At 37.1% G+C, this 26,064-nt stretch overlaps 1 protein-coding gene and 1 long non-coding RNA gene across 4 annotated transcripts in view; one reads left to right on the top strand and one right to left on the bottom strand.

Moving 5' to 3' along the window:
- The window catches only part of LOC120306201, a 34,244-nt gene extending 21,506 nt beyond the window's left edge, over window positions 1-12,738 (top strand). For both annotated transcript variants that reach the window (XR_005556192.1, XR_005556193.1), the window contains exons 3-4: window positions 8,199-8,348; window positions 11,900-12,738. This is a non-coding gene — a long non-coding RNA (uncharacterized LOC120306201). The remainder of the gene's footprint in view (window positions 1-8,198; window positions 8,349-11,899) is intronic.
- The window catches only part of GAB1 (GRB2 associated binding protein 1), a 108,111-nt gene extending 84,147 nt beyond the window's left edge, over window positions 1-23,964 (bottom strand). The window contains exon 1 of one of the 2 annotated variants that reach the window (XM_039338952.1): window positions 22,911-23,964. In XM_039338952.1, the coding sequence (XP_039194886.1) occupies window positions 22,911-22,982 (72 nt within the window). In that variant the 5' untranslated portion in view covers window positions 22,983-23,964. The remainder of the gene's footprint in view (window positions 1-22,910) is intronic. The other variant, XM_039338951.1, reaches the window with a different exon arrangement.
- Window positions 23,965-26,064: the final 2,100 nt, after the last annotated feature.

The raw sequence follows: 26,064 nt of genomic DNA, 5'->3' as shown, positions 1-26,064 counted from the left end.
CAAATATTAGTGCTTGTATTGCATCTGGATTTTATTATTAACCAAGAAAAGAACTTTTTTCAGGCTTGGATATAAGCTAAGAAATTTCCTCATTATATTCCATGTTAATCAGAGCTGAACACAACTGGTTAAAATTGAAATGAATATTTGCCAAATACAGTTGTTCCATTAATATTACAAATGTGAAAATTCAAATTTCACACTCTGCTTAGAATTAGTATGAGAATATTATATAAAAATAACTACGAAAAAGATATTAAAATATGAGGGCTCCTTGGTGCTCTCTGAGCTTGCTTGTTTTCTTGCAGAAGTTTCATTACCCAAACTAGGTAACATCATCAGTGCTAGTGATAATGTTACCTAGTTTGGATAATGAAACATTTGCAAGAAAACAAGCAAGCTCAGAGAGCCCCAAGGAACCCTCATGTCAACCCTGAGCTACAAATATTCTCCTTTATTAATATTAAATTATCAAAGGCTTTTTCTGAAAAAAAAAAAGACTTGAAATATTAAAATCAATTATCTCTAGGGTGAAACAGAAAGCTTAGGCAGGGAAATTAATAATATGTATGTCTACATTTTTAACCCTAAGACAATGTCCAGCACTTCAGGAAAAAGCCTCACCAAGGCTTGGTTTCACATTCCATTCCTGAAATTGGAAACTTTCTCTTCTAATTTAAACTGAGCATGATTTACCATATTATCCAACATTTAACTATTAGTTTAGTAACTGTAACTAGTTTAATTTTCATAAACTGTGCTCTGAATCAGGCTCATGTCATTTTTTAATATTTTAGATCACAGGTGTCAAATTCGCAATGTCACGTGATGTGTCGCGATGTATTGCGACTTTTTTGCCATTGCCAGCAATGGGGTGGGTGCTGTTTTGCTATGATGCATCCGGCCCGTGGGCGGGCAGTTTGACACCCCTGCTTTAGATTAACTACAATTGGATGGTAACTCAATTGTGTGATTAATCTAAAACAGAAATGCAACAGATTATGGAGTACAATTTGTTTTCTGGTAAGGCTAAATAGCAGTTTACAGCTGTGTCTGCACTGAATCTGTACACTCACACCTGGAAGGCAAGATCATAAAGAGATATTCCAGGAAAGTACCAGAGCAACATATGAAGTGAATAAAAATGGCATCATTTTCTCAATGTAGGTGCTTTATGAATTGAAAAAGTGTAACATTTGAGACAACCCACAGTGTGTAGAAATGTCTTAACCTGTAGCTCTTGGATCAAACCATCACAGATCAGCTATTAAGGTATTCAAGTAACATTCTCTTCCCATTTTTTTTTAAAGCAGCCCTTCTCAAAGAAAAAAATGATATCAGTGATTATACTGTCCCTTACAAAATAGATTTTGTCATACATATAATTAAGACTTTCATAATCTGTTGCACAAAGGCACAAGCTGAGTATTTCCCAATTCTGTAGCACTCAATGATAAAATAAAATAGCTTCAAATGGTAAGGAAGATAAGTTTCTTTTTTCTGAAATATACATTTTGTTAATCGAAAGTCAAAAGACTCCTCTTGTCCAAAATACCAAGGACTCAAAAACTTTGTATGGCACAATCCTCGATACATTTTTGTAACAATTTTACAACTATTAACTGGCAGTCAAAGACTAATGTTTTACATCCATATAAAGTGAGCATATTATTTAAACATTATTAGAAAGAAAAAGAGGTATGTATGTATAAAACATATATATGAGTAATGTAATCTTAGAACAAACACTTGCCCTCATCACTCACCGATGTCATTTTATAAAATATAGGTATTTTCATTTTTAAGTATTCCTATTTTATATAATAATCATTTCTTAAAATAGTGCCTGATAAATGCAATGACAAAATTGGAAAATACCTCGATGTTTTGTTAAACAGAACAACTGCCTTCACAAGAGTTTCAAGAGTTTTATAATTTTAATTTGTAGTTCAATAGAATGATCCTAGAAGAATCTGAATAACATAACAAAGTAGTAATAGCATACAATTCTGAAATTTCATCCAGTACTTTTACTGATAGTGGCTATAGGATGTATCTATATATTCTTTTGTATAACAAAATAATGTTTACCTGTACATGGTGTTTCTGTTCTGGCATATAGTATCTATGTGTGTTTACATGTGTGCATGGGTAGTAAGAGGCAAGCTACTAAATGTCCACGCTAGCTTAAGGGCCCAAGAGCCAGAAAGTAGATTTAAAATGGAGTAGTTGCCAACATTCAGATCCACCTTTCCCACAGACACGTTAGAGAAATTTTCAGGATTTTTTTCTCTGCTCCTTTCTGCCCAATTTTTATTTAGTTTTTCTTTTGCTACCTTTACTCTACACAAAATTTGGTCCCATTGCCTTCTATTTTCAAAGAGTTATCTTGCTGATCAACAGTGTTTCAAATCCCCTTATATAATTTACTTGCAACTTTCCTTTTGGCTGGAAAAATACAGGAATGACAGATAGATGCAAGGAGTTGGAGAACCCAGCAGTAATTTATTATCTCAAAATCACCTTCAGCTGGTGTCAATAGTTTGTCCATTTGAGTATGGATTGCAACATATTCAGGTCAGGTTTTCTACTTTCTCTTATTTAATGGGCATTTCAATTTTAAGATGCTATGAGGTCACCAATGAGTTGGTGGACATATCACCTAGCTTTGCCCTCTTGTCATTAACTACATTACTATATATATTTCACTGCTATAGTTCTCTTTCTAAATAGCTATGGGTGAGTTACATTATTCTGAATTTTAACAATACATTCAGAAATTACTTCATAATTTCATCACAGAACAAACACAGAGTGAATTTGCAGAGGGGCTTGATAGAAAGCAAGTATAATTGTATAAAAATTATTTTTTCTAGTTATCTCATTTTTCATCAAATTCTATTCTTAAACTATAAAATAATGAAATTCACAATCCAACAAATAAGAAACGTTGTTGAGCAAAGTGTAACATGAAACACTCTGAAAGGGGGGGGTAACCATGGTCTCCTTTAATAATTCAAGCAGATATTAATGGTAGATGAAATTCCATTTATCTCTTTCCAAGTCCCCTAAACTTAATCTGGATATCCAGGAGTTTACTCCAGGATAGAATAGGGGAAGAAAACCTTTGTGAAAGATGAAATTCGCTCATACAACACTGGATCAGCAAAATTATCTTTAACTGATAATGGGAACTGGACTGCCGCAAATGAAAGGCCTACTCAACACAATGATTTCACCATTATGTGGGGAGTTTAAGACTCTGAATACAAAAGATAAAAAAAGCCCAGGAATTGTAATTGGCTGTCTGCACAGGTAGCAGTAACAACACATCATTGGCTGCCTTACCATAAGATCTAAATAACAGCAAAAGAGAGAAGCAGCAGCAGTTCTCTGAGCAATTCCTCAGACACCAGATCATTAAAACTCATGCAAGGCTTAAAGCTAATTTGAACAATATTGCATCCATGGTGTGCAACACCATTTTTTCTTTAAGTAACAAATGCAGTTCTTCAGATCTATTCAGATTGCTATCTATATCATTCACTATCTTGACTTATAAGGGCCTCTAAGGACTTTGTCCTCCCAATAATGACTAAGATAATTAACAGTCATTTTTTTATAGGCAGAGTTTCCTGACTCTTCAAAAGTTGTAGCAACCAAGCTCTTTTTTAAGATACATTTTTGGACAGGTTGGCTTTATTAATTAAAGCCAAGTTGGCTGAAAAAGAAGCAGTACTGCATCTCCAGCAACATTTAGACTGTACTTTACCCTTCTTAATCTGCATTTAAGACCTGGGTTAGGCATGAAAACAGTCTTGATTTCCCTGATGAATGATCTATAAAGGGAGATAGATGGGGAATATGATCTTGTTGAGACTTTTGGACCACAAATTCAGTATGTGGAGTGATGCACAAAACATTTCTTAACTATATAATGTCTGTAACAGCCATCACTGGCAGCAGTATTCAAAGGAGGCAAGAGAATTAAAAAGGCAAAGTTATCAGAGGTGGTACTACAAGGAAGGAAGGAAAGGGAAATGCTAAGAAGACTAGGGGAATTATACCATATTTGAAACTTGGCAGTGAAAGTAGCAAACTGTTTCATATTGGCATATTCTCCAATTGCCTTCTAAATATTGGTTACACTTAATAAGACAGAAAATTTACAGTATTAGAAGATATTGAACTTCAGAATAATTTAGATTATATCTTCTTCTCAATGAATTGAGGGAACTTGAACTTGTTTGCTACTATTTATTATATTACGCTCATTACCGACGTCCTATTTGCTGAGCGTATTTTAATGTCTTCCCCTTTACAATTATGGAAGGTGGATAAAATGGATTCATGCAGTGGTTAGGCAATGCCCTTGTGCCTCTAGTGAAACTGAAACTCTAAAACATAATTCTCTATGTTGTAAATTCTATGCAGAATTACATTCTTAAATAATTCACTCCTGTAATAGAAATAATCCCCATCAGTTAGTTAGAAGTCTTCTAAAGTGGCATCACCCTTTTATTTCTTAAGTCATATCAATATTAATTAATAAAAACATACTTATACAGGAAAGTGTTATAGTGTAATATGGATGGAACTTGAGTTGTTTTAATATCTTTTGTATTGGTCATGAACCATAATAAATTTGATTGCTGTGAGGTAACAATTGATGTAGAATAACTGATGTAGACTTTAGGATTCAGCAGAAATGCCTGTTCTGGGTGGGCCAGGGAATAGATTTGCATTCTGGGAGTCATCATTAATGCTAAATTCATTAACAGCAGTAGCACGAAAAGCCTTTTTAACCTTCAACTGATAAAGCCACATTGTCCCTCATTAAAGAAAGATTGTTGTCATTTTCATCAATAAATAAATGAACAAGCATAATGTTTTTGATTCATTTGTTTTCATTGATTAAATTCTTTTTATCTAGTTGTAGGACTTGTGTGGAGAACAGATCATGTTTTAATCATATTTATGCTAAAAAATTGAAAATTCAAAAGAATTCACAAACTTTTAAATACCACTGAACTTTGAGGAGTAAATCTTGAAGACAACACAAAAATGTAGTGGTGCGTGTGATTAGTGATGCATCCTGAAGGATGTACAGAAAACAACTGAAACAATGTTATTGGCTTCCAAGCCCAATCCAGTGTGCTTAGATGATATGTAAAATCTTATATAAAATTTAGGACTAAGCTTAAAGACTTACAGGACTAGCTGCCTTATACAGTCTGTCTCATGTTATTAACTAATACTTTTTTAAAAAGCAAAGCAATATACAAAGCCTGAAAACATGAAATAAGATAGTAACACAAGCTGCTATAGATTGCACCAGGAATTATTAAAAGACACAATTTAAGAACTTTCATATGTACAAGATGTTTTCACTGACTGCTAAGTGAAACTAGTTCTCAGAAGAAACTGTAATACACAACATGCTGAGGTTTTCTCACATATATTCAATAAAATGAAACTCTCCAATGTAAGTAAGTTATGTTTTTAAAGTTTTAAGTATTTAGAGGCTTACTTGAATGCTGTGTCAGATCATTTTGGCAGGAATTGGGGAAGACTGAGAAGTTCAAGGGTTCACATGCGTAATAATTTCTAAGTGATGTTATTTTCACATTTTAAAATACCCTATTGACACCATAAAGGACAGCTTGTGCAGCTATCATCTGTGATCCAGATGGAATACTATGCTTTCCTTACAGAGTACAAGGTGAAGTTTTCAAGATTCACCTGGCAGGTATTCATGAAATACTTTCAAAGATGGTCAGTCCTTCCCCTTCAGTCTCCCCATGACAAGTCTTGAAGTAATTGCCCTGTTGGGACTAGGTTTTCAGCAAGAACTCCTTAAGTGTATCATCACCAAGATGCTATTATAGATATTGGAACCAAAAGTATTAGTCATATTTTTATTCAGCTTTTTCATTCAGTGTATATGATTTCCTTATATTTTAAAAGGCTGTTAACATCAAAAACATGCTGCATTCTGGAAAAAATAGGCCTTAGCTTAAAAATTTGGTTTCTGTTAAGTTAAATAAACCTAAACTATGTCACATGTGAGTCTATCAGAAAATGAATTTATGTCCCAACCAAAAAACCCAGCTTTTTAAATTGTCATTTTGTACTTTTCTAGTTTGACTAGTTTGGGGGAAAATACAAAATATCCATTGAATATTTTTAATTAATTACAATGTTTAATGCCCTATAATGCTTCCCAAACATTTTCAAAGTTTGAAACTTTAATCTAGATAACTTGATTGGCATTCTCCTACTTTCAATACTGCTCTGAATCTAGAAGAATCAGCAAACAAAACCTCTTAATCATTGTTTTGCTATATACCTCAGAGCAAAGTTTGAGCTGCTTATAATGATGGGGTTCTTTTATCAATCTAAACCTGAGAAATTTTTGTACCGCAAATTTCTTGCTTAATAAGACATACTTCGGTTGCATATATTTTCAGCAAGATAACCAAATAAGCACTATTCTATTTTCTGTGACCCTATAAATATCCAAGTGAAACATTCTTTTTTAAAGTACACAACAGAAAAAGATCATAAAGGAGGTTCATTAAAAACTTGTTATGAGTTCATAAAAGAACCATTATTTTAAAAAATCAACCAAAACAACCCCCTCCCTCTTAAACTTTGACTAATTACGTGTTACCAAGTCAGTGTTACTTCTTGGTGACCACATAGATGGATCTTCTCCAGGATAAAACTGGTTCTCCAGGCTTCTCAGCAATGTAACCCCCACCACTGTAATTACAGGTAGTCCTCACCTTACAACAGTTCATTTAGTGACCTTTCAAAGTTACGGCACTGAAAAAGTGACTCATGACCATTTTTCACACATACCACCCTTACGGCATCCCCATGGTCATATAATCAAAATTCAGAAGCTTAGCAACTGGTTCATATTTATGACAGTTGTAGTATCCCGGGGTCATGTGATCCCTTTTTGAGATCTTCTGACAAGCAAAGTCAATGGGAAGCCAGATTCACTTAACAACTTCATTACTATTTTAACAACTGCAATGATTCACTTAACAATTGTGACAAGAAAGGTCATAAAAGGGTCAAAACTCATTTAACAAATCTCTCACTTAGCAACAGAAATGTTAGGCTCAAGTGGTCATAAGTCAAGGACTAGCTGGATGTCCCTCCACCTTGCTACTGGTCACTCTCTTTTTCTCCTTCCTTCTACCTTTCACAGCATTATAGACTTCTCCATAGAAGTAAATATATGCACAATACATTTCAAATACAATAACTAGCACTGGTCATTTGTACTTTGAGTGACAACTCTGAACTGTTCTATTGGTTGTTCTCGATTCTCCATGATATTTTCAAGAGTCTCTTCCAATACCAAAGTTCAATCTTTCTATTCTATTCTAATTTTCAAATGGTGGCACATACAGTGCTATCATTGTCTACACAATTCAGATCTTTAGAGCCAGAGTCACAACACAGCATCTTTTCAGAGGTCTACATTGCTACTTACCAAACACTACAACTGATGTATTCCTTGACTTCTATTTATTTATTGTTGATAGTCAATCCTAAAAAACAAACTATGCAGCCCTTCAGTATCTTCACTGTCAGTTCTAAGGCAGACTGCTGAGTGTACTATGCTTCTTGACTTTCATTACTAAAGCTTCCAGATCATTTGCATTTTCAGCTATCAGAACAGTGTTGTCAGCATAATGTAGATTACTGATTTCTTCATCCAGTTTTTAAGTCAGAGCCTCATTCTGATATAGGTGAGAATATGCAATCAGTGTGTTTTGCCTTACCTATCTGCACTGTAGTTTTCTGTGTATAGATTTTGCATGAGGACGAGATATTTTGGGATTCTGATTTTTTAAGCACATAGAGCTTGATATAGTTGGCCAATCAAAGGCTTTTCTATAATCAAGGAAGAACAAATTGACTTATTTTTGGTATTCTTTGGTCTTCTCAATTATCCAGTGTGCATCAGCAATAATGTTTCATGTTCCTCAGCCTTTTCTAAAGCCAACTAGAACATCTGGCATATTCCTTTCCATATAGAACTCTAATCTGTGTTGTTTGACACCAAGCATTACTTTTGTAGCATGTGAAATTAAAGATATTGTATGATAATTTGCATATACTGTTAAAACTGTGAGTTCCCTAGTGCCCTCTAATCATGATTCATTGCTTTCTTGCAGATGCACTGGACTGATGTTACCCAGTTTGGTAATAAAATGTCTGCAAGAAAACACCCAAGCTTAGAAAGCACCAAGGACCCTGCAGTTCAACGCCAGGCTACCAAATATTTTCTTCTATCAGTATTGTTAAAACTCTTTGCTTTGGTATTGGTAAGTATAACATCTTCCAGTCTTTCAACCTCTATGTTATTCCCCTGATTACTGACATAGTTTAGTTAAAATATTTTTAAAATTCTTCAGTTGTTTGCCATTATCTCTGTGTATATTTTATCAATACTGCAGCCTTCCAACTTGATAATGATTAGAACACTGATTTAATATTATGTTCTAATAATCATCGTTCTTGTTAGAATATATTCTAAGGGATCTTGGATGCACATTTCAGACTACTTTTACCTTTAGTCTTCTTTGAATATTACTATCAGCATCCTACAGCATACCAATGGAATATGGGAACCTCCAAAATATTTCCTTGTTTTTCCATTTCTATTTCCATCTTCAATGTCTTTACAGAAGTCACTGTAAGATTGCTTCTTGTTTCTTCCAACAGTTCTCTGAAATTATTTAAGTTACCTCCATAGTTTTCTTGGCTTGAGCTTCTCTTCTCTTCTTGGCAATTTCTAATTTTTTATGACACACAGTTTGATTTCTTCTGTTTTCAGGTCCTTGACAGTTTCTTTTAACATATGTCATTATCTTATTTGATTTTATTACACAGTTCTCCTCTGTTTGCTATCATTGAAGGTTCAGGACTTCAAAGTAATTCCTGATGTTCTCCCTGAAAATTGTAATGTTATGCTCAAAATTATATTATGAAATGTGGTTGGCTTTCTTCAGTTTTAGTTTGACTTGGAACTTCAATTGAACAGTTTGTTACCGATTTTATTCTGAGTCCTTTTATTGTAATAACTAAGCTCTTCCCTCTCCTTTTACCATAATTGACAATGGAAGAAAACTATTGCCTTGGCTTTATTTAATTGTGGAGCTTGTGGGACATGGTATCAGACTATCAGATCTGTCTCAACTAAAAGTAAATTTTTCCCAAGCATAAATCTCAACCTTCTCATTACTAAGTTTTATTAAGATGAAAGTAATAGAACCAATACATGTCTGCAAATATGAGGACAGTGATTTCCTGATTTTTTTTCACACTCTAAATCTTTTTTTTTTCTCAGACATCAGGTGGTCTGCAGTAGTGAGCTATTTAGGTAATGGCTTTTTATCAGGCTGAGAACCAACCATTAAGTATGGTTTTGCCCCTCAGAGGAAAAGCACAGATCAGACAAATTCTGCAAGCTCTCGCATCAATTGAGCAATGACCTAACTGGGCTGTAAAAATCCAAAGGACAACAAGATAACAGTAAAGAAATTAAAACTGTCCCTATCCTGTAGTTAAATATAATTTTCTGATCAATCAACTCTACACGAGACCTTAGCCAGAATCAGTTCCACAAGCTTGAGTTTTTCAAAAACTAAGACCTAATATCACCATCTTATATGAACATTTAGCACATTTCTATGCTACATTTCAAAGCAATGAAAGCAGAGAGATAAAGAATAATATTTTAGGAATGAAAGTCTATTTTTAAAAAGCCAAGCTTGCCTAGATGCCTTTGTACGCTTGATGAATGTTAGGTGAGTTAAGACTTCTAGCAAAATATCGTTGGATAATTTTGCAGCAGATCAGATTTCATGGACACCAGCTGAGTAAGGGAAGCACAACTCCCATTTCCAGGATAAAGCTCTCTACTTAAAGGAAACACTGAACATGAACATACTAATAAAATGTATGAACAAATAGTCAAACTGGATTGCTTGCATACCAAGTAGAGCTGTATATGGCTTCAACATATAAGTAGTACAATTTCTTTCCTGCGGCAAGAAGATAACACCTGCTTTCTTCAGTAAAAGAACTAGTTTTTCATCTTTAAACTTGGTATACTTCAGTTCAAATATTTCAAATATTTCATTTTGAACAACGGCTACTACTAAGGAAATACTTTAATTCTAATGCAAATAACTTCATAATGTGTCATTGGTATCATTGGTAAGACACAAAATATTTTCTTGTGAAGCTTGTAATCTAGAGCCCAAAACAATGGATGAAAAATCTAAGTCTTGTCATTTCCAAGATGAATAACAGATGTGAATATCTCTGTTTTTCCTGTTCAAGATTTATACATGGAAGCTAACAGCTGCAATTCAGATTTTTTTAAAAAGGTTCCTACATTTAATAACACATTTTCTTTGGAAACTTCCACCTCAGAAATGCTTTCTGTACAAGTGTTCAACACTGTAACACTGAGCAATGTTATGCAATTAATAATAATCAACTGACTCAAACTCAAATTTCATCTTCCTCATATGCTCTATCAGGTTCAGGGGAGTCAAATGGGGTGTGTACCTACAAGAGAATGAGATGGGGGGAAGGGAGAAGGACAGGCCCACATTATCACATAAGGAATAATCCTCATGAAAGCCTACATCATCTGTTAAGTAAGAAAGGCAGCACATTCTTGATCTTAGGATAAAGAGCTCACAGACAAAACATTTTCTGCAATACCCAATGTCCCAGCATAATTAGATTGAAAGATCTGAAAAACTAACGCTCAACAATTCTGCTATTACCATGTTAAGAAATGTGCCATCTCAGCAAACAAGACATTTTATGCAACTGTAGCATAACTGTAGATCAACTGTAGCCTACTAAAATACTTGCACAGGAAAAACAGGAGGGAGCTATAAAAATAACAATATTTTGGGCTCTTTTATTCCTGTAATTTGCAATTTAAGCATTTTTATCCCAAAGCGAAAGCTTCCTTCCAATGAACTGAAAACAGCCCAAAAAGGATCCCTCTCAAATGTTACAATAATAAAACAGTTGATCCCGTTGTAAAAATGGCCTCAGAAATTCTTTCTTTCTAAAAGAAATCAGATCCCGGGAACCTAAAAGTAATTATCAAAATAAGATCTAAAAATCTAGATTGCAATCACTTCCTAACATGTTAAATAACAAAAATTATACTCAAAATAATCATATCAATAAGTTCTCCCTGTATCCACTTGCCAGACCAGGAACATGCAATCTTTTTCCATAAAAAATTAAAAGTCTGCCTATGAATGAATCTGCAAAGGCATTCAGAGTCATTAGTGATTCTTTCCAGGTTTATACTTCTTTCTGAGGTAAGGCAAGCAAAAAATTGAAAGAGGCCTTTTCAGCTGAAGGGCTGCTACATTTATTTATGGAATGTCTGAGAATCATATTGCATCTGGTGTCTTCTTCACTAAGCTTCTGATACCAACTTCACAAAACTGGTTACATGAGGCATTTAATTCACATTTTTGTGACCCAAAGAATAATTTTTATCTGTCTTTTTAAAGATAAAATATGCAGACAGTTCATAGCTATACCAATCAGAATGTCCTCTACTACTTCACTTTTGGAGGGAGAACAGAAAAGATAGAAAAATTGTGGGAAACTAGTGAAAGTTACAAAGCAACACATTACTGTTATCTTCACCAAGCCTAGTAAAATTCTACCAATTAAACAAAGCAGTTTCACAATAACTGCTCTACCTGAAAACACCTGTGTTTATTTACCAACATTGTCTTTATTCTTCAAATATGCTGATTAGGGGCCTATAAATCTTTTTTTTTTTAGAACAAAGTTTTGTTTAATTGCTTAATCCTTTCTCTTCCAGGAACCAGAAAAGCAGAAACACGCCATTCTGAATAACAACAACAACACAACAACAAAAAACTAAGGCTGGTGCAAAGACAATGTTTCAGGAAGAACATCTTATTTGGAATGCCTGAAAAGTTATATAAAGCAGCCACTTCACCATCGCCTATAAATCTTGAAGAGGTCTTTGCTTAAAGCCAAGCAAAGCTCTAAAGCTCCTTTGCAAAACAATGAGGTCTTTTGCTTCTAAAATGAAGTGATCAGATTGCATTATTTTGTTCTTCCATCCAGCCCTACAAGACTTGCATAAGTTGGGAAAATGTTCTGCACGTGTACAGTATCTTCTAGCTTTTGTATACGCTACTGGCCACTGGCAAAGATTGGAAGATACTATGAGACTATGTGAAGTACTTTTCTGAACATATCACATTGTCTTTTTGCTTCATCAAAAAGAATTATATCACCTGTACCACAAAGCTCTTCTTCCAGGCAAACTCTGTACAAGCTTAATGCAGTTATTTTATTTTATTGTGAGAAGTACATTTCCTGGTGGGATACATTGCATTCTCACCTGGTCTTAATTACACCAATAAACACACAATTATAGCATATTTTGCTCCTGGGCAGTTAGAAAGAAATAAAATTACAAATGAGTTTCCAGATATATTTTCAATGGTGTATTTCATCCAGAAACAAAGTGGCAAATAAACAAACAATCTTTATTTATAAAGGGAGAAGAGCCTACCATACATATTATTTACAACAAAACTAATGGCTTGGAACACTAAAAACTGAAGAATCAATTGACTGAAATATCCCTAATGTACTTTTAAAGAAAATAAAGAGGTATTAAAATTAGATTATTTCCAGATAAGATTTATTATGAAAAAAGACGTATTAAGAAATTTATGCAATTGTACTTAGGGATAGAAGAGACAAGTGTTCCATGTATCCTCTCCTCCTGTATATTCTGTATATCCAATATCTCAGGGGCTGCCACAAAGAAGAGGGAGTCAAGCTATTTTCCAAGGCGCCTGAAGGCAGGACAAGAAGCAACGGATGGAAACTGATCAAGGAGAGAAGCAACTTAGAACTAAGGAGAAACTTCCTGACAGTTAGAACAATTAACCAGTGGAACAACCTGCCTCCAGAAGCGGTGAATACTCCAACACTGGAAGTTTTTAAGAAGAGATTGGACAACCATTTGTCTGAAATGGTATAGGGTTTCCTGCCTGAGCAGAGGGTTGGACTAAATGACCTCCAAGGTCCCTTCCAACTTTATTATTATTATTATTATTATTATTATTATCATCATCATCATGGTTTCCCATTTTTCTCTTTGTTGGTAACTAAAAAAATTGAGGGTCAGAACAACTGCATATGAAACTATCGTATATGAAACTATTTAGTAAAAATTATCTTTATAGAAATTTGCTAGAATAAATTCTGTCAGTCATTTTGAAAGCATTCAAGGGAAGCCCTGACCAAATACATAATAAATGATATCTGGGTAAGATATAAAAGAACTTATAAAAACTCTGTGAATTTAAGATCTCAGGCTTCCTAATGTTCCCATTTGTGTTCAACACTTTTAAGAGTAGCAAATGCTCTCTGCTGCATAAAACTATTCTCTAATAATGGAATTTATTCAACTACTTTTACATTCACCTTGAAGATTCCTGTAGCCAATAATTCCTTAAAATGATATCTGTTGATTGTTAATATTATTTAATCAATAGCAATTGGGTAAACTAGTTTTACTGCATCATATGACGGTGTAAGGTAGCCACATCCTTTTTTGGGGGGGAGTGACTAAATTTTATGATTTTAGTTACTATTTTGCTTTTGTAAGAGCATCTGGTGACAAATCATATAAAGAGCCCACTTGTATTAAAAATTATCTGCTTTATGAAAAAGTTATTAAAGTCAAACAACAATTACCTTTAAAAGACACATGGGAAATATCTTATTTAAAATTACAAAGAAAAGGACAAATGGTATTATAGAATACCAGGATACCAGGAAGGTTATAATGACTATCACATGATTGCGTTTTTGAGACAGTACTTAGAAGGTGCACTTAGATTTCAATTCTATTAAGAAATAAATTCATTCTCAAGATAAACACAGATTATTTAGACCACCAGTTCTTATTTATAACCTTAGATCAGTGGTTCTCAACCTTTTTAATGTCGCGACCCCCAACCGGTCGTAAGTCGAGGACTACTCAACTGGTGCAGCACCGTTTGCAGAATGGGGCTTTTGGCGGGCTCAGCAGGGCAGAGACAGCCTGGACAATTCCTATTGGCTTTTGAAAGCCAATAGAATTAGACTCTATTCAAGAGAGTCAAAAGCCAATAGAATAAAAGGGAGTAGCACAGCTAAGGGGAAAAAAATGGCGGACTGCGTTGTTTGGCGACCCCTGTGAAATGGTCGTTCGACCCCAAATGGGGTCCCGACCCACAGGTTGAGAACCACTGCCTTAGATGATAAACAAGTGACAGTGATCTGGCATCTGTGGTACCACCGTTCACTAAATTTTCCACAGCTTTTATTGATAAGACAGCATACTAAAATAAAATCAAGTTGAAAAATATAACCGGCTACAATCTTATGAGGTTTTAGCATTCCCACCAGTAATGCTGTGGAAGTAACACCCAATCTTGTAGATTTGGCAATTTTTTAGGAATTGAGTCGTTTTAAAAAATTACATGTACCACGGACTTGAAAGAAGCCTTAATAGGTCCCCCTCCCGTAGCTTAAAGAGAAAAATGGGAGGAGTATGGAGACAAGATCTCTGCCAATTACTTCTTTTTGCATTTTTTAAAAATTATAGCACTGGGGCATAAAGAGAAGAAAAAATAAGCCCTTAAAGAGAAAACATTATTATTTCTGAAAAGACATCCATTTTATTCAAGGTATAAAAGCTCTCTCTCATATTTCAGTGGTAAGAATATTATAGGTTTGTTTAGTCTACTTTGCTTTTAGCCACAATTTTTAGATCAACTGAAAGAATCATGAGTCCAGAAATTTATTCTGAGAACTAAAATGAACTAAATTCAAATCATATCAGACAAAAATCGTTCTGTCTGGTTACAACAAGCTTTTATCGTTTCAGCAGGATAATCTGAGTGACAGGAGGTTTTTTTTTCCTTATGATATGTTACCTGCCAAGCTATACAGACAGAACTACAATGTATCAAATACATAAGTTGCAATGCTGGTTCAAATAATGATTTAAATTTTCTTTATGAGATTTGTTTTTAAAGAAACTGCTTCTTTTGTACAACACCAATCTAATCTGATTTTCTGAAACATCAAAAAAGTTACAGTATAGTTTTTCATGACTTTTGAAAGAAGCTAATAAAACTGCAGTTGGAGTTTGAACAATGTTCAAAAGAGGATAGAAAGTCCAAGAAACTAGAAAGCATAAGAGGACCAATTTCAAAAAAGTAGAAAGGAACTAGAAAGCATAAATGAAGAAACAAAATCCATGAACAGAAAGTACAATGTATAACAAACAAACAAAATAATATTGTAATATTTATACAGGCAGTCCTTGACTTACATCCCAAATTGAGCTCAAAACTTCTGTTGCTGTTGTTAGTGAGTTTTGCCATATTTTATGACCATTTTGGTCATAGATGTTAAGTGAATCACTGCAGCTGTTAAGTGAATCATGTGGTCATTAAACAAATCTGGCTTCCCCCACTGACTTTGCTTGTTGGAAGCCAGCTGGGGAAATTACAAATGGTGATCACGTGACCCTGGGACAGTGCAACTGTCATAAATACATGCCATTTGCCAAGAACCCAAATTTTGATCAAGTGACCATGGGATGATGCAATGGTCATAAGCGTGACAAATGGTAATAAGTCACTTTTGTCAGTGCCACTGTAACTTTGAACAGTCATTAAATGAATGATTGTAAGTCAAGGAACAACTTTCTAACTGGAAACAAGAATTAAATAAAAAAACTAAGAGCAGTTAAAAGAAGAAGTACATCAACCATGTACTTCAATATATATAAACACAGTATTAAACTTTTTTAGTTTATTATATTCCTGGTGTTCACGATTTTATTGGCTATTTAGAAGATAGATAGATAGATAGATAGATAGATAGATAGATAGATAGATAGATAGATAGATAGATAGATAGATAGATAGATAGATGTAGGTCTTTGGTTGTTCGGGTTTTCTCCCACGTAAAATTGGAAGTGTCTTGGCGACGTTTCGACGAAGTCCCATTCGTCATCTTCAGGCTGGTGTTTTCAGCTTCGTGCCTCGAGCAGCAGTGTGTGGTCTTGGCTGTTTCTTCCTTTTAACTGCCAGTGGAGGTATGAACTGATTGGGTGGGAGCTTGGCTGTGTTCTGATTGGGTGGAGGTGTGTTCTGATTGGTTAGGGGCTTGGCTGTGCTATGATTGGCTGGGGGGTTGGCTGTGCTCTGATTGGCTGGGGGGTTGGCTGTGCTCTGATTGGCTGGGGGAGTGTTCTGTTTGGTTGTGCTCAGGTTAGTCTGAGTTGCAGAGGGATTCAAGATTTTGGGCTGCCCTGCCATTCCTTGGCTTCACGTTCGTGGTCGTGCTTCCTCTTCATGGAGGGTGTCAGTTTGCTTCATGTATGGAGTGGGGGGGTTTAAAGTGGCTAATGATGCAGCTGTGGTCTGGCTTCTGGTTTGTGGTCGTGCCTCATAGTCAGTGTGGCTTTGGGTTTGTTTTTTGCGTGGATGTTTGGTGGTGACATCCTGTGTGGTTTTTGTGAGTGTGGGTCTGGTATCATTTTTTGTGTTAGGAGTCGTTTGTCAATGAGGGCGGGTTTCCAAATGGCTGGTAGGCGGGAGGTATCATCTCGCTTGTTCATGCTGTGTGGGCGTTTTTTCTATCTCGATGGCTTCTCTGATTATTCTGTTATTAAAATGTTCACTTTTGGCAATGGTTCTGGTATTTTTAAAGTCAATTTCATGTCCTGTAGCTTTAAGGTGTTGGACCAGGGAAGATTTTGGTTCCTCTTTTTTGATTGAGTTCTTATGTTCTTCAATGCGTGCACTTATTCTTCTGTTGGTTTGTCCGATGTATGTGGTGGGACAAGTGGTGCATGGGATTTCGTATACTCCTTGATTTTCTAATTCAATTTTATCTTTGGGTTTCTAAGGATGGTGGATATTTTTCTGTTTGTGCAAAATGCTGTTTTGATGTTGTGTTTATGGAGGATCTTACTGATTCTGTCTGTGGTGCCTTTTATGTATGGGAGGAGGGCTTTGCCGTTTTCTTGTTCTTTGTCTTGGATTTAGTGGGGGTTTCTTTTTGGATTAGGTTTGTAATCTTATTTCTATGGAATCCATTGGATGTTAGTACATTGGTGAGAGTGTGTAGTTCGGGTTTTAGGTGTTGTTCGTCAGCTAAGCGTTTTGTTCTGGAGATGAGTGTCTTGGCTACAGAGTGGATCTGTGCTGGGTGGTGGTGTGAGAGAGCGTGCAGATAGCGGTTTGTGTGTGTTTTCTTCTGGTAGATGGTGTGTCCTAGGGAGCCATTGGATTTCTTGTAGACTAAGACATCCAGGAAGGGAAGTTGGTTGTTAGCTTCTGTTTCCATGGTGAACTGTATTTTGGGGTGTAGGCTTTTGAGGTGTGTGAGGAAGTTGTCCAGTTTTTCTTTCCCATGTGGCCAGATTATGAAGGTGTCATCTACGTATCTGAGCCAGAGTTTGGGTTTGTGATCAGATTTTTCTAGAGCTTGGGTTTCAAAGTGTTCCATGTAGAGGTTGGCAATGACAGGTGAGAGGGGTGATCCCATGGGTGCTCCTTCTGTTTGTTTGTATTTTTGTCCGTTATAGATGAAGAATGTGTTGGATAGGCAGTGGTTGGTCAGATCTAAGATGTGTTTGGGGGGGTTATATTTGTTTTGAATAGCTGTCAAGGCTTCTTTGATAGGCACTTGGTGAAGAGGGATATGACATCGAAGCTCACTAGTAGGTCGCTGGGCTGTAAGTTTTGTTTCTTTATGATCTCTATAAACTGGAATGAGTTTTTTACGTGAGAGGTGATGGATTCTGCATAGGGCTGTAGTTGTTTGGCGAGAAATTTGGCTAGGTTTTGTAGAGGTGAGCCTATGGAGCTGACTATAGGTCTGAGTGGGGTTCCTTCCTTGTGTATCTTGGGGGGACCATAGAGTTTGGGGCATCTGGATGATTTCTCTCTGGGAATGATTCTTTGCTGGATCTCTTCGCTAATGGGGGAGGCTTTTATCTTGGTTCTGGTGGTTTTTTTCCAGGTAGGTGGTGGGATCTGTATTTAGGGGTTTGTATGTGGAGTCTTGGAGTAGGTTGGTTAATTTGGTTTGGTAGTCAGATGTGTTCATAACCACCGTGGCGTTGCCCTTGTCTGCTGGTAGGATTATTATGCTGGTGTCTTCTTTAAGGTTACGTAGTGCGGTCTGTTCCTCTTTGGGTAAGTTGCTTTTGGGTGGCTTGCTGGTGCAGAGGATGTTGGTGATTTCGAGTCTGATTCTGTTGGCGTCGTCGGGGTTGATTTTAGTCAGGCTGGTTTCAACTCCACATATAATGGTTTCAGTGGGGATGTGTTTGGGAGCGACTGCAAAGTTGAATCCTTTGGAAAGGACCCGAACAACCAAAGACCTACATACAAATACCCGCGAAAACCTCAGAAAACATATATATATATATATATATATATATATTGCCTACTATGGAAGAATGGATGCTTAAGGTGTCTAATTTAGCAGAAATGGCAAAAATTTCCGCTTATTTGAAGGATTATTCACAAGAAAGATATATTTTGGTTTGGAGAAGATGGATAGATTATATCCAGAATAAATATGAGACTAAAATGTATTATTTAACTTATGAGTAAATTTTAGATTATTTTTAATAGTTTAATATGATTGAATTTATATTATTTTTAGTATTATTGTTTAATTTTATTATTATTTTTGGTTTTTAATTTGTTAATATTTACTTTGAAAAGGAGTTAAAGTTATGGATTTGATTGTTAGTAGAGTTGGGTAATGTTAGTTAGATTATGATTGCTTATTTGTAACCCTGTAATCAGCTCTGGGAAGTGGGGGAGAGGGGGAGGGGTGGGAGGGATTTGGGTTATATACTGTAAAAAATTTTTAAAACTTTTAATAAAAAAAGAATATATATATAGGATGGGGGTTGGCTGTGCTCTGATTGGATGGGGGGTTGCTGTGCTCTGATTGGTTGGGGGAATGTTCTGTTTGGGTGGGGGCTTTGTTGTGCTCAGAACCTGAGCAAAACCAACCCCCCATCCAATCAGAGCATAGCCAAGCTCCTAACCAATCAGAACACATCTTCATCCAATCAGAACACAGCCAAGCTCTCATCCAATCAGTTCATATCCCCACTGGCAGTTAAAAGGAAGAAACAGCTACGATCACACATTGCTCCTAGAAGCACGAAGCGGAAAACACCAGCCTGAAGATGACGAATGAGACTTCGTCGAAACGTCGCCAAGACACTTCCAAGTTGACGCGGGAGAAAACCCAAATAACCAAAGACCTAGATAGATAGATAGATAGATAGATAGATAGATAGATAGATAGATAGATAGATAATTTTTACAACCCTTTAATCCCTTTATTTGGCATGCCATTGGGGCAACTGAATGGAGCTGAGCGTTTATGGCCGAATGCCCTTCCTGAAGCCTATGCAGAGTTCGCAGCAGATATTTTCTCTTTGCACCCTGATAAACATCTGCCACTGCTTAGGATTGACTCTCAACCTTCCAAATGGGAAGTGAGCACATAAAACCATGCCCCCTCCAGTCCATGGAAAAACTCTTCTCCAAACTCTTCTCTGGTGTCCAAAAGGTTGGGGACCTCTGACTTAGTGGACAAATACTTGCCTGAACTGCTTCCCAGAAAGAAGCTAAAATAGGAAGTTATATTACAAGTGACTCAAGAATTCGATAGACATATCCTTAAGACTACAATCCTTTATTTTTCTAACATTAGGGACTCTGTATGTCAAGACTCAGGATCTTTCTACAAAGCTATATAAGGCAGGTTTCTCCCTCCCCCAGAGGCTTATGCGATTGTAGCCTCAAGACATAATAAGGGGGAAAAGAACTAAAAAGCTACTGGCACATTAGCCCAACCTTTTTTGTTCTAATTTATTAGCCATTATTAATATATCTACAGCTATTAATTTTATAAAACAATACTGCTGAATGAGAATATCTTAAAGTGTAACTTTTGTCTATTAATTTCTTACATATTAATGAAAAGCTGAACTAGGGCTTACCTCCTATATGTGTAATTCAGGCTTACTACTTTGCATAACCTCCATTTGTACACTATACCAGTTCCAAAAGGGTAGCTGTGTTACTCTTAAAAGCAAAAATAGTTACACTTTAAACACTAACATTGTAAGTTAACTGTGCAATATAGTCAACTACATCAGATGTACCAAAAGACTGTAGCTTTTCTATGTGATTTTTACAAAATATCAGTTATTTCTATTCTTTTTTGATATAAGAATGCAGAACTTATGGATAAGACTATCAATAACCTTTAAATGATAACTGATGAAATTCAGTCTTTGAAAATTGCAGTGCAATATTTTCATACTGTAATATTATGTTCCATCTAATATACAGCTTGGAGCCTCTTCATCTACTTGTCACTTCACTTTCTATATACTCCAATATAGTTAGGAATTTTTTTAAACTGCACAAGAAGATGCGCCCAGTTCTAACCAAAGATCTAATAAAATAATTAAGGTATTTTTATACTTATTTCTATTGAATGCCATAAAGAAGTAGAAAGGGAGAAATAGTCTGAATACTTAAAATATTTCAGCAGCAGGTCCAAATTAATTTAGCTGAAAGATTCCCTGACACATAAATAAGGCTTTTCCCACTGTAAAAAAGTCACTTTCTACTCCAAATACTCAACCAAAGAAGTTAAACAGTATTTCTCCTATGTTCAGCCTGATTGGTGACTGCAATGAAAGCAGTTACCAGCCTTTATCTTTTTCCCAACAATCTCACAACCTTGTCTATACATGCCAGTAACCCTACCGATGTTATTTCAAAATCACCATGAATACCTTTTTAGAACTGCTGGAGCCCAATTTCGCTTCATTTGTGGAAAAACAAAATCTGAGAACTGTCTCTGGTATGAATTAGACTTGTTTCATTCTATCTCATTCTTTCAGTCTAAGTTTTTTTAAAGGTATTAAACAATACTTAAGAACTGTTAAGCATTCTTACATTTATTTCTCAGAACAATTAAATAACTACATAATTACTATATACTTATGTATTTTAAAACTGTCTATGCTACATTAGTAAGAGTAGTACCATGCAGCCAGGAAAGCTGTGCAAGATAAACAATATTTTGTTTAACTAGAAACAGCAATTGGCAGGCAAGTCCATTTATTAGTCCAGAAGTTTATACTACTGGATTCTTTTAAAAACCAACTACTACAGACTACTTTCAAGAACAAAACAGCCTATCCCTAAAATACACCTTTTCTTATTGTTGTTTTTTTATGGCACTATCTATTCTTGAAGTTTTGGACTGTGTGGCTGCAAATTTTAGATGTTGTAAATCAACATATGTGGAAGCCAGTGGATAAATGTTATTCTATTTGAAGGTTCTAAATCACCACATCAATAAATTAGTTGACAGAATTTGATTTGCTGAGTTGGGTCTGTCTTGAAGTAATTTATGTTCCCAATGTTAGGAGCATTTGTATTATGAAATGTTTTGACGAGAAGTCTGTGAAAAGAACAGGTACCTATTTCTGGAATATAAAATTATATCAGATGGGGAGCAAACATTCTCTTTGTCTTTGTGTAATAATCAAATGTTTCCAGATGATACATGATACTTAAGTGCAATGTAACAAATTAGTTACAGGCCTTAATGCAAATTTCTGTAGAAATAGTATTATAGATCAAAGCAAAGACAAGGTAGAGGTCTTTTTTAATTATTTTCTATTACTACATAGTTCAAAGATGTCAGTTTTGGTGAATTAACCCATTGTAAACAGACATTATAAGATTGTTTTAAAAGCTAAAATATTTGTGTATATGATTTTTACCCTTTAGAATCACTGCATTCCAAAAGATCAATGCATTTCTCAAACACACTTCTAAAGCCTGCTAATCATGTCATTCAGAAAAAAAACATGTCCAGTTGTTACACTCAATGTTTAATACATTGTAAATCATAACTGCTTCAGGTAACACAACGAAACTATGTATACATGCAGCTTCAACCAGCAAGTTCAGTCAATGCAATCAATACACTGATTGCATTTCTCCTTTCCTACATGTTTGTTTCCCATGGTAGAAGGCAGCTAAAATACAGTTTTCCAAAACCGAACGAAAATCATCTAGACAGAGATCACGCGCGGAATAACTTCTGAAAGTTCCAAGAGAAAATATATTTGCAGATTTCCATAGGATCTTCTTCTCCTACACCCCTCCCTTTTTTTAAAGCGACCAAAGAGCCGAGTTCCGTCTTGAGTGCTTCGGAGACTCCCCCCCCCCTTTTTAAGATATACGGTATGTGTTCCGGAAAACTTCGTCCGCTCTTCCCCGATCCTCCGTCGCAAAGGGCGATAAATCAGACGAGAAAAAGTTGGGTCTGTTCAGGGCCTTGCAAAGCCCCAGTAGGAAGACAACTGCGTACTTGCAATTATGAAAAGTGAACGTAGAGGTTTTTTTTAAAAAAAATATTTTTCTACTACTACACAATTCAAAGATGTCAGATTGTAAACAAGACATTATCAGATTGTTTTAAAAGTCACACGAGAACCAAAGCATTTGTGTATACATAATTCTACCCGCAGAGGTAGCCGACCGTTGAGACCCTGGGCAGCGCATAACTATCGTGGGCATTAAGGGCAAGAAAAGAAGGGGAGAAGCGCGGAGGGAACCCGGCCAGACGAGACCGAAAACGCCGTGGAGAGTGGCCAGAAACGGAGAAGGGCGCTTCCTGCAAGCAGGAGAACCCGCCAAGCCACTGGAGACACTTACATAGCGCTTTAACTTCTTCTCCGGGGGCGACTTTCGGAGCCAGCCCTGGCAGACCACCTCCCCGCCGCTCATGGTTGCGTCGCGCCCCGAGGAGCGAAGGAGCTGTTTCTTCCGCAGCTGCAACTACCGGGCCGGGCCGAGGAAACAGCCCAAGAGAACACAAGAGGAGCGCCGCGCCGCGCCTGTCTGCCGGCCTCCTCCGGCAGCTTCTCTGGGGGAAGGGAAAGAGGAGGGAGAAGCGCAGGAGAGGGAGGAGACGGCCGGGAAAGGGAGCGAGAGAGAGAGAGAAAGGCGGAGAGGGAGGGCTGAACGGTGCGTGTGGGGCTCGTCTGTGAATATTAACGCGGGTGCTCCAAGCCGAGACAGGCAGCCCAGAGGAGATGAAGCCCCCTCCTTCCCTCCACGCAAACGAGGTTTCTCTTGCTAACTTTCAGCTACTGCGAGCCAGCAGCTGCACGGAAGCCCGGCGTCGGGAAAGCCCTCCCCGCTCGGTCCTCTCCAGAGCAGGAACCTCCCACCCACTCTACTGAAGCGTGAGGCGGAGGGCTTCCCTCGCTTCGGCTGGGCAAGGCTCGAGTCCGCCCACAGCGACTCCCTCGTGCCCGTGGCCAGCGCAGCGCGGAAGGGAGGAGGAGCCCAGCCGTTCGCGCTCAATTTCTTCTGCTCCTCTGCCGCCCCTCGCGGCTTCCTCGGGCGCCCCTCCGGTGCCGCCTTGAGTGTAGGCGCGAGTCTTCGCGACTGGAAGGGTGAACTCGTTGTTTAGCGGCGCCTCAGCCCGACGAGACCTCTTGCCCGGAATGTGGGGATGGACCGGGAGGCGGGCCCGTGGTCCCGGGCGAGCTGCGTGCGGGGGAGCCCTGAACCACAAACCAGCCAGCCGCAGCTGAGTCCAGCGTTTTCTAGGAACCGAGCCAGCGCGTCTGTGGTACAGCGCGTCCTGCGAACTCAGACAACTGACTTTGGTTAACCATGAGTAAGCATGTCTTGTGAAACCAGCCTGAACGTAATCACTACAGGTAGTCCTCGACTTACGACCACAATTGAGCCCAACATTTCTGTTGTTAAGTGAGACATTTGTTAAGTGGGTTTTGCCCCATTTTGTGACCTTTCTTGCTAAAAGTTGTTAAGCGAATCACTGCAGTTGCTAAGTTAGTAACCGAGTTGTTAAGAGACTCTGGCTTCCCCATTGACTTTGCTTGTCAGAGGATCGCAAAAGGTGATCACATAACCTTGGGACACAGCAACAGTCATTATATGAACCAGTTGTGAAGCATCTGAATTTTGATCACATGATCATGGGGATACTGCAGAGGTGGTAACAGTGAAAAAGGGTCATAAGTCACATTTTTCAGTTCCGTTGTAACTTTGAACAGTCATTAAACAAACTTGTAAGTCAAGGACTACCTGTATTTGTTGAATGCACATATTCATTTGTCTATGTTTACATATTATGCTACTCCATTAAATCATCATTTACAAACCAGGAGAGTCTAAATCAAATCCAAATCTCGCACAATGTGTGAGCTTACCCAGTTTTTAGTATCTTATCTATCTGACTAAGATGTAGATCTTGCACATACTCTTCAGTCCCCCCCCCCTTCTAGCCAGTTCTCCTGCAAGCCCTACCGGGCCTGCACTAATCAATTGCTGACTTTTCACTCTCGCTGCTGTAAATTTTTCCCCCAAAGTTGGCCTCATAGCTTTTCTGTGTACTGCACTCAACATCCAAAGCTGAGATTCTCTGAGAAATTGGCCAGGTTTTTGTTTTTCTTTTTTTTTTCCTCCTCTCAGACGCATGCTTTCTTTCAAAAAAGGTAGGAAGGCAAATTTAATGAATGCTTCAGAAGAATCCTGGGATCTCTAAGGTGTAACAACAAAGCAATAAAAAGATGGTGGAGAATTGCTGAAGGGCCTACAAAATAAGGGAAACCTTTCTAGAAAAGCCAGGATAACACTGAGCAAAATAGTGGAGATTTGGGAAAATAAAGATGCAACTTTTTTGCCTACTTTTCATGATTGGTATAAAGAGCTTTTGTAAATGTTTGCATTAATTGTATTTTAAATAGAGAAAAGTGTCTTTAAACTGATACGTGCTATGACTAAATGTGGGTGGGAAAAGGCTCTTAGGCTGGTTCTCCCAAGAATTGCTAAGGGAGGATAATAAAGAACACTGTTTATCAACATGGCAACTCTAAAGTGTGTGGAGTTCCAGTCCCAGAAGGCAAGATGGGGAATAAAGTCCACACATCCTAAAGTTGCCAGAGTTGAGGAAGACTGATGAATAAAGTATCTCATAGTGCAGTGGAGTGAAGATGGGAAAGTCAAGGGTTACCTTGCCCTCAACATATGGATACTGCAAATCCAGGTAGCTAGAAAGAAAAAGGCAGCTTGTATCTCACTTGCTGTCTTTCTGTGGCATACAAACAAGGATTTAAAGCAAGCCCTTCAACTAGATGTCTTCTTGCTTTTGACTGTTTAAAAGGTGGAGAGACAAGGTGGAGTTTGAAAAACTGTTCTTGTGAGCCCAATTCATGAAATATTCATAGATCACTGATCACTATTATACAAATTCCAGATTTTTCTAAACTTAATACAGTGTAAACGTATGTTCAATATCTTCAGATACTTCTTTTTTCAGCACATTCATCCTAGTTAACCAATTTTAAAATACAGGTTTTTTAGAAGCAATGCTGGCATCCTTGTATAAAATAACAGTTTGGCAGAAGTTCCTGAAGCAGGTTCCATCTACTAAATACTTAGGTGAAAGACTTTATTTTTTGAAAAATAAAATTAATTTGCAGTTGTTGTTTTTTTAGAAATTAAATCATGTCCAATTCTCAGACAGCCTGGACAAGTTCCTAAAGATTTCTTGGCAAAGCTTGTTAAGAAGTGGTTTGCCATTGCCTTCTTCCTAGGGCTGAGAGGAAGTGCCTGGCCCAAGGTCACTGAGCCAGTTTAGCCCCAAAGTGGGACTAGAACTCACAGTCTCACCATTCCTAGTCTACTGCCTTAACCACTATACCAAATTGTCTCTTGGGAGATCATTAGGGATTATTTAAAGTAGAATCATGAATTGTGCATAGATCCTTTCTAAGTGCCTCTCAACATTGCGTAGTAGCACATACAAACACTATGCAGAAAAGGCTCTTACTGT

Source organism: Crotalus tigris, unplaced genomic scaffold (genome assembly GCF_016545835.1).
Source record: "Crotalus tigris isolate CLP2741 ecotype Arizona unplaced genomic scaffold, ASM1654583v1 scf7180000017725.2566008, whole genome shotgun sequence".
Taxonomy (NCBI): Eukaryota; Metazoa; Chordata; class Lepidosauria; order Squamata; family Viperidae; genus Crotalus; species Crotalus tigris.
Note: the sequence above shows the minus strand (reverse complement) of the source record. Positions and strands in the feature narration are given on the sequence as shown.